The sequence below is a fragment of the Lottia gigantea genome, assembly GCF_000327385.1.
Source record: "Lottia gigantea unplaced genomic scaffold LOTGIsca_570, whole genome shotgun sequence".
Lineage (NCBI taxonomy): Eukaryota > Metazoa > Mollusca > Gastropoda > Lottiidae > Lottia > Lottia gigantea.
The window spans coordinates 3,985-12,953 of NW_008709946.1; the positions used below are offsets into that span (position 1 = coordinate 3,985).

The 8,969-nt window shown below is 34.0% G+C and overlaps 1 protein-coding gene across 1 annotated transcript; it reads left to right on the top strand.

Annotated features, from left to right (window-relative positions):
- Positions 1-772: 772 nt before the first annotated feature.
- LOTGIDRAFT_175936 (hypothetical protein) lies at positions 773-2,644 on the top strand (the record flags this gene model as incomplete). Its single annotated transcript, XM_009063419.1, has 1 exon — positions 773-2,644. One exon carries the CDS (start codon positions 773-775, stop codon positions 2,642-2,644), a length of 1,872 nt encoding a protein of 623 aa, XP_009061667.1.
- Positions 2,645-8,969: the final 6,325 nt, after the last annotated feature.

Sequence of the window (8,969 nt, forward strand, 5' to 3'; positions counted from 1 at the left end):
AAAGAAGCAGTCTTTAGACGTATTTAGGCAGTAATCATTGGATCATGTCCAAGTCACTTTCACTTTCAAAATAGCGTTAGATGTATCCTGCGCTCCCCCGGCTTCCAATATAACAAGAGTTATAAATTTCTAAGCTATTCATTATTGATTAACAACCGCCTTTTGGAACAGACTGTTGTATTTCCCTTTCAGTGCTCGAGAGTTATATTCCAAGGGAGTTAACTACAGTCCAGTTTTGTCGTTAAGGATTTCAAAAAGCTGTTTAAGTAATTGAATATCAGGGACATTTATACATTTACTGGTGCGACCTTTTGTCTGACTTCCGCAAATCGTTCCGTAATAACGCAACAGTACTGTTTCCGGCCTCATAAAGCGAGTTCGGAAAAAACAATATAAACTCGTATCACAGGTTAATAACTATGCGAATTAGGTTATGTATTCATAACGTAAAAAAATACAACATGGCATCTTGAAGTTGATAATTCATTTAAACTGGGCGGTAAACGACATGCAAGTTCTCCTATAAGCAATAGAAACGGTGCAAGGAAAAGGAAAATATGCGTTTATTGATAGTTTTGTGAAGAATAGAATCTTTAACTCGTGCTTATGTAATATGAAATTTATGAAATAATTTGATGGATTTTGGGTGGGTTTTCCTATATATTTACATATATATAACTAAATATGTGTTACTAATATTTCACTCTTACTATCATTACAGATGGATTGAGTGTTTTGGATTCCATCTACAGTAGAACCCAACTGATGCAAGATGAAGGAGCTAATATCTAGAGATACAGTCACCTGTTTTGTTTCTTTTGTCATCAGTTTCGTTTGTTCTTTATTTTATAACAATCCAGATTTGATTCTAGGAAAGGATTTCGTGAAAATGGTAAAGCAAAGTGTCAGTTATATTCACACTAGCACAACCTTGTTTAGGTGTGGAGTTCATCCTATTTCTGAAAAAGGTCCACCTTTTTATCTTGTAAATCAAACAAGATATCCTGGCGAGGATGCTATATTTTCATGTGGAATGGCATTTAATGGCACCATTTCTGATGTAAGTTACATACTTTGGCTCAAGAACAATGAAGCGGTAGTAAATGAAACTAACCATTATATTACTTGGGAAGTTGCAAATTATTCTGACGGCCAAGTCGTTGTTACCACTAATCTGAGCATTTACTCTGTGACCGCGGATGATTTCGGCATGTATCAGTGTTACGTGACAGTATTGGAATCAGTGACACCAACAAACGACACAAAACAGAAACCAACACCTAAACCTAACCGACGGTCTGAAAATGTAGACTGTAGTTGCAAATGTGTAAATTCTCCTTCACTTCGGATGCCAGAATTTAGCAAGGAAGATATCGCACTTGTGTATTATAAGCTACACAAACACCACTGGGTTGGTGAGTACCATCTACTGCAAGAGAAACACCGTACCAGAACACTGTTTATAGTTCCTGGAACTTTGGTTTCTGTTGCTGTGTATTTTCGACACCTCAGAGAAATAGATGATTTTTCTGTTCGTTTTACTCGAAGTGGTCAAGATATTCAGTCATTTGATACTCAATGTTCATACTCTGCTCGAGCCAATGCATGGTTAATACACTTAAATGGTATATCAGTAGCTTACAATAACATAACGTACATGAACGCAACAGCAGGTCATTGGAAGGGAAGTGTGGGAATCATATGGACTTGTATATCTCCATCTATGTACGGTGTGTACGAAATTACAATACTGAGAAAAGTTTATAACAAACACGATAATATTCAATGGATTGAAAAAATAAACTATCCTACCAAGGTGTACATCAAACCTAAAGAATCCACAATCGTCACTGAAAATATTTCCAACAATAAAAATCGAGCAGTGGTTGTTTATAACGAGAACTGCTGGTCCAATGAAAAACTGAAACCTGAAAGCTGTGAGCACATCAATACTTTGGTGGAATCAATCTTTGATAAGAACATCCTATATGAAAATTTGATTACTAGGAACATTGTTATCCTTTTATTTGGGGCCATCTTAATCAGCGGGATTATCGTTTTTTTTATTTCGCCTTTCATGTGGTGTAAAATATCTCAATGTTATTTTGTCATGAAAATGTCTGGTAAGAAGGGGCTGGCTGGAATCCAGGTTAACCCAGACCTTCAATATCACCTATATATTTCAAGTTCAAGTGCCCCTAGTGATAGATCATTTATTGAGCAAAATATACTTCCAATAATCAAACCTTTAGATTTAAACGTTTTTTGTGGACAAGAAGATGTTCTTCCAGGAAGTTTTGAAATTACCGAGATTTCAAATGCTATTAACAAAAGCCTGAAGTGTTTGGTGATAGCCACAAAGAAATATATAGAAACTCCACTTCAAAATTATTTTGAAATGAACTGTATTTTAGGTTCATTTTCTATTTGTGATTTGGTAATCGTTAACGTAGATAATTGCCTAATTAACAAAAGATTCGATACAATGTACACAGTAATCAATTGTTCAAGGGAGGGTCTGAGTGAAAAAGATAAAACTGTACTGATGCATTGGGCAGTAAAAGGCAGACAAATAATCCCCAATGTGACTCAGAAATCTTTGTTATCAAAAATCAAAAGCTGTATTAAATTATTTTATAGATGAATAAGATATAATTATTGTGAATGAATGGTGGATAATTGAAATGTATTTACTTATTGTTTTTATATATTTTTGTCTGTTGTTGTTGTTGTTGTTGTATTGAGCCTAATTCTGACCCATGTAAAATAAAGAGTTTATTATTATTATTGATATTATATTTTTATATTCGCCCACATGAAATAAGGAGCGTATATTGGCCATGTAGTCAGTCGGTCCTTCGGTCTTTGCTCCAGACAGCAATATTCTTTACGGATTTGTGAGGAATCTTAGTGAAATTGTTTATTATCACCCCATTTGGAAAATATTTAATGCGAGTTTAATGTTCTTGAAAATAAGTTCATTTTTTTTAGCTCGTAAACACTTCTGACGCCGTCAACCGCCATAATATGCCAGAAAACGTTACACCTGACGATTGCCAACAGACCTTACCGTGCGTTAGCGTTATTGTCCCAAGTGTAAAGACACCCGCACAAGATTCGACTGTCTGTGTGGTCTAATAGCCTCTTGTGATTGGTTGAAACGCCGACGCATGTAAATTCATGTCGTTTAATGGCGATTTAGATGAAATTGGGAGAGATTGTTAGTGTTAACAAATGTTGCCCTTGTTCTTCGAAACTCTTCGTTAACATTGCAGAAAGCGCACTTAGTGTGAGTTTTCAATGAAACCTGGAGCAATTCCCAATAATGAATACAATAGGAACCGGCGTATTTAGGCATTTTTAGACCATGACCATGTGGTATTTTTTATTAATCTTTCAATCATGCAGTATTAAATCTCTTGCTATTAATTCAAGGGAGACAAACACAAATATTAAACCCTATATCGGACCACTAATTCATTTGCAATCTGTTTTCATGTTAAATCACGAAATTCAACCTACTATACTTTTTCCAGAATTCTCGTTGAAAACGTTCCAATATGTCACATGAGAGTTTGGCTAATGCTTAGCTTCTGGACAAATATCAATATATCAATAAATCTTAAGCTAGTCAAACTGTAAGTAGACCACTATATCGTATTCATTGCTAATTCATTTGCTGATTGTAAGAAAACAGATTGTAAATCAGTATAACTTATATGGTTTATTCAACATAATATTAAAACATAACATAATTAAATTTTCACTTTGAGCAAGAATATCAATTATCAATAATTAGTATGTCATAGCTGCTCAATATACACAACAAATAGGAACGTGCCAACAATATTGCAAAAATTCGTACAAAATTCGAGATGATGAAGCTGACCAAAGAAAGAGAAAAATCTAGTCTGAGTACCAAATCATCCTTAGTCCTCAAAGATAACCACCACTTTAAAACCTTCATCAGCTCATGAAGAGAGATATTATCATAAAACATAACATCAGTAATCTTATCCAACTCCGAATGATGCATTCACAGATATAAAGATGGGTTCCCTTATTTTGTTTCATAAAATATGAAAATGAAAATACTTATATAAATAGAAAGTAGAGGTGTTCTAATGACTTGGAAAAATACCAGTTTGTCTCACATGTTCATAATTAATTCATAATTAGGCTAAATTCCAATAAATGAGCGATCAAGAAAGGTAAAAAAGTATACAACAATTTTACTCATGGTTTGTTCGTTTCTTACTAATAAGACCCAAAGGACTTAAAAAAACTCAAGAAACGTTACAAAGCTACAAGGCTGACATTTACAGGGATAATCCACATGGAATAGCTGGACCTGTCAGGACAAACAGAACTCAAACATCTCCCATAGAACAGAAAATAGGTTTTGACAGTTTTCATTCATATTGGTCATAGAGCCGAATATGGCCATTATCCAACTTTTTCCAAATTCACCAATTTTACTCATAATTTGCTCTTTTCCTACTTATTAGACTCCAAGGATTAAAAAAAACTCAAGAAACCAAATTAAAATCAGTAAGTTTGTAAACTAGCTATATGCAGTCTGCATAGTGGTACTAAGCAAGTGCACAAACACAAATGAATTTTTTGCGTGAAAAGTTACAATACGAGACTGAAATTTGCAAGCCTTCTCATGACAGACTATGAACGTTTATATTACTGTTGATGATTTAAAGATATTACCCAGAAAAATTCTCATTAATCACCATCAATCCGTAAAACTATCAGATTAAATAATTTCTAGATTTCACTGTCTACAAAGGAGATTCCATAGCAGAAAACTGGTTATTGTGTTGATACTGATTTTACCCCCAAAATTGTTTTTCACAAACTATACTATTATAAACAAATTTTATGTAGCACAAACAATTCACTTTTGCAGAGATAGGAGCTAAGAACAGATTTTTTCCGATCATAATACAAGCATTGCATCCTGTGTTGTCCCCTCGTCGAGCAATCAGTTAGCTCAAGCATGAATCACTGGTTGATGGCTCCAGTTTGGAACATAAGGGCTCAACAAGGGGGCCTCGCGGTACCAGACATAAATCACCCAGTTAGCAATGTTGACTATACTTTCGAAAGCAAGGCGAATGGCGACAGGAGCACACTTGGTCACTTTATCGTTTCAGAAAACCTATTTAGTAAAATAACTCAATACTTAACAATTCATGACGGGGATAATGCACCGATTAGTCTCTTTGTGGATGTGTATATACCTAGTCTTAATAACTCTAAATCAATTGATGGTAACCACAATGTTCTCAAATGGCAGAATGCATCAGCCAATCATATATTTAGGTACAAGAGTACTTTAGAGAACTTATTATCTGATATTGTGATACCATATGATGCAATTCAATGTAAAGATATGTTCTGTAAAACTAACAATGTCGAATTAGAGAATTTCTATAATATACTGGTTGAGGCTAGTATCAATGCTGGTCTTAAGAGCATACCAAACGAAACGTGTAATACCTGGTTGGTCTGATTATGTTGACGACTATCGACGGGTATCTATTTTCTGGCATAACATTTGGAAAGAAAACAACTCCCCCCGCACAGGACATCTCGCAGACATTAGATGTCGCACTAGAGCTCGATACCACTGTTAAGTCAGACAAAGATGGCATATCAGCGAATAAATTGGCAGAAAGTCTGGTTGTAAATAAAAGTCGAAACTTCTGGAAAGAAATTCAGAAAATAAAGGGTTCAGTTAAGGCAATATCGAATAACGTTGATGGTAAAACCAGTGCTACGGATATAAGTCAAGTGTTCTCAAATAAGTATGAACAATTATTCAGTTCTGTTTCTTTTGATCCAAATGATTTAAAGTGCCTTAAAAATCAATTAGAATCAGATATTGAGAGTAGATGTCAACATGCAAATTGTTATGGTAGTCATGAAATAACTGTTAAGGATGTTATTGATGCTGTAAATCATCTTAAACACAATAAAAATGATGGTAATCTTGGTCATACTTCCGAGCATATTATATTTGCCCCTCATTCATATATTTGTCTATTATCCCTAGCGTTGACGGGAATGCTACATCACGGAAATAATCCACCTAATTTCTGTTTATCAACCATTCTTTCTATTCCTAAAGACAGGAAGAAATCTCTCAGTGACTCGGATAATTATAGGGGAATCACCTTGAGTAGCATCACTGGCAAATTGTTAGATTGGATAATTCTTAATAAACATAAACATATTCTAAAATCATCAAATCTACAATTTGGTTTCAAAGGTGAACACTCAACTACTCACTGATCATTTGTTATCAGCGAAACTATTCATTATTATCATCAGAATAAATCTGACATGTATATCTGTCTTTTGGACACAAGTCGGGCATTCGAAAGAATACATTTCATAAAGCTTTTCAGGATACTTCTGGATTGTGGTATATGCCCTCTAATAGCTAGATTTCTCCTCGACAATTATATCTCGCAAAAGGTGAGAGTAGAATGGGCTAACCCAATAATGTACACTGTATATTTAGATAAACTATTAAGCAGGTTGCAACAGAGTAAGCTTGGGTGTCATATTGGACACATCTATGTTGGGGCCGTTGCTTACGCCGACGAATTTTCAAACGAATATGATGTTAAGTTTAATCCCGACAAAAGTAAAATGTTAATTCTAAGTCATGACCATAAAGATGTATCTAATATAAATCAATGTAGTAAATTCTGATCACGATTGGGTAATTCCTTTTTATGTGACAGCAATGAATATATTATACAGAAGGGTATCAATAATTTCATATGTAAATTTAATGTATTTTTTAACTTTTTAAACATGCATGTTCAGATACTAAGGGTTTTATTGAGCCTGGCGAACTTATATACGTAAATTGCTTAATCTACCATATATAACTCATAATTCATTGTTACCAATATGTCACGACATTCCTGTAGAAAACCAACTGCATCTGAGATTTTTTAAGTTCTTTAAAATATGTCTTTTAAATAAGAATGAATGTATTAAGATGTGCAGTAGCCTTGCTTTTATTGGAAGCAAATCTCCCACTTGTAACACCCTATCATATATTTGTCATAAATATAATTTTTCCCGTTATAACATAAATTATATAGCGTGTAATATTTTCTACGCCAATCACGAGACTGCAGAAAATGACTGCAACAGCAATTAGAGATATGACGTCATTGATAGAGTCAAAAGAACACAAAGTGGATTACTCTAACATAAAAGAAATCATTCATCATCTTTGTACATGGTAATTGCATTGATGTGAAGTTATTTATTGTATATATTGTCTAAAGTGTACCATGTTTTCTGAGTACGAATAAAACATTTGAAACTTGGGAGTTGGTTAAAGACTGGGTCAGTCTCAATTTTTCTGTTTGTGGGCAGATTGAAGGACATTCACGTCCCTAAATTTATGGTTATTACTGAAAGCAAATAATAAAAGATATATATCATGATAAATATTATTATGTTATTAACATATTTTTTCTGTTAAGGTAGTGCCCTTTCCAGCAAGAAGTTTCCAATCATCAGGTATCTCGTTCAGTGGAACTTTAAATAAGTAACATAGCTGTCCTCCAGTACGTATATTTAGTTTATCACTACTCATCGTTACACATTCACTCATCTCGTTACACTGTTTCATGCATTGGTCAAGATCGTAATCATCACTCGCGAAGATGACTGGTGATCGGAAAAGGACGCAATAGTCCTGTCTAAATAAATTTGCATAGTTGCATTGGGAAGTATTGCTACACAGTTCATTACATCCCTCCACATCTGTTGGGCGTCCGAATGGTGATGGAGAGAAAATTGTTCCGACTATCACTATTGTACCATTGTAATACTTGATACAATCTGGAATATAAATTAGGTATATAGTTTGATTGTAGTATAAAATATTTCTATCATATTCGTATTGAAGAGTCGATATTAGGCTATTGGTTTCAACATTTTGAAACTCCAACGGTTTTGGTAAAAAATCATCAGTAAATAAAAAATTACCAAAATGTTATTTGATATAATTTTACCAGTTGACGATTGAGGTGCTAACATTCGGAGGCACGATCAAGATGTCTTTTTAAACTCAAACAAGTGCGATTCAAAAATCACCTGGGAGGGGGGGGGGGGTAATATTTGCTTCGTGTAAAGTCGTCAATTCATGGTTCTGTACAGATATTTTCCTGCTAACCTTGTTTTAGAAAACGTGAATTCAATGCACTCGTCGTGAAAGTCAGCACTATGCACAAAAATATATGTTACCCTCGCATGGCGTTTTCGTCATCCAATTTCCATTTTCTCCACATGTCAAAGTTCCATTCAAACCTCGCCTGGTGTAACCAGTCAAACAGTTAAAATCATAATCTTCACCAGATATACCTGATGGTGTTAAATCAACGGAATTTTCGATTTCTTCACCAAGTGGACACCTAACAGCTAATTTTGGTAAAACAAACAGGAAAACATAAAGAATACAATGTCAAGTGTAATAAAAAACAAAACAAACCGTGGACGAAGATAAGAGTTATGACCTTTCACACACAAAAAAAAACTGTCATTATGAAAATCACAGTTCTGTGAATATTGTTCGCTTTGTATTTCTATTTTTTCAAGAAAAGTTTTTACAGCTTTCGAGTTGTTATCGATATTTTTTTTATTTTATTTTTTTTTTTCATTTTGTTGTCAGAGTATCAAGAAAAACTGTAATGCGGAACATTTTTGGCATCGAGTTCTAGTTAACTTAGCAGAACAATTCGAACACATTCAGTATGCACTTTTTCACAGCTTTAAATAAATATATGAAATTATATGCATTATAAAAATTTGGAAAAAAAATTGAAGAAAATTACTATTAAGTAAGAAAACGTTAAAAAGATTGTCTAACCAGGTCAGCAGGTCATAGAGGGTTAATGTGGAAATAAGTTATTTAAGTATGCGGACTA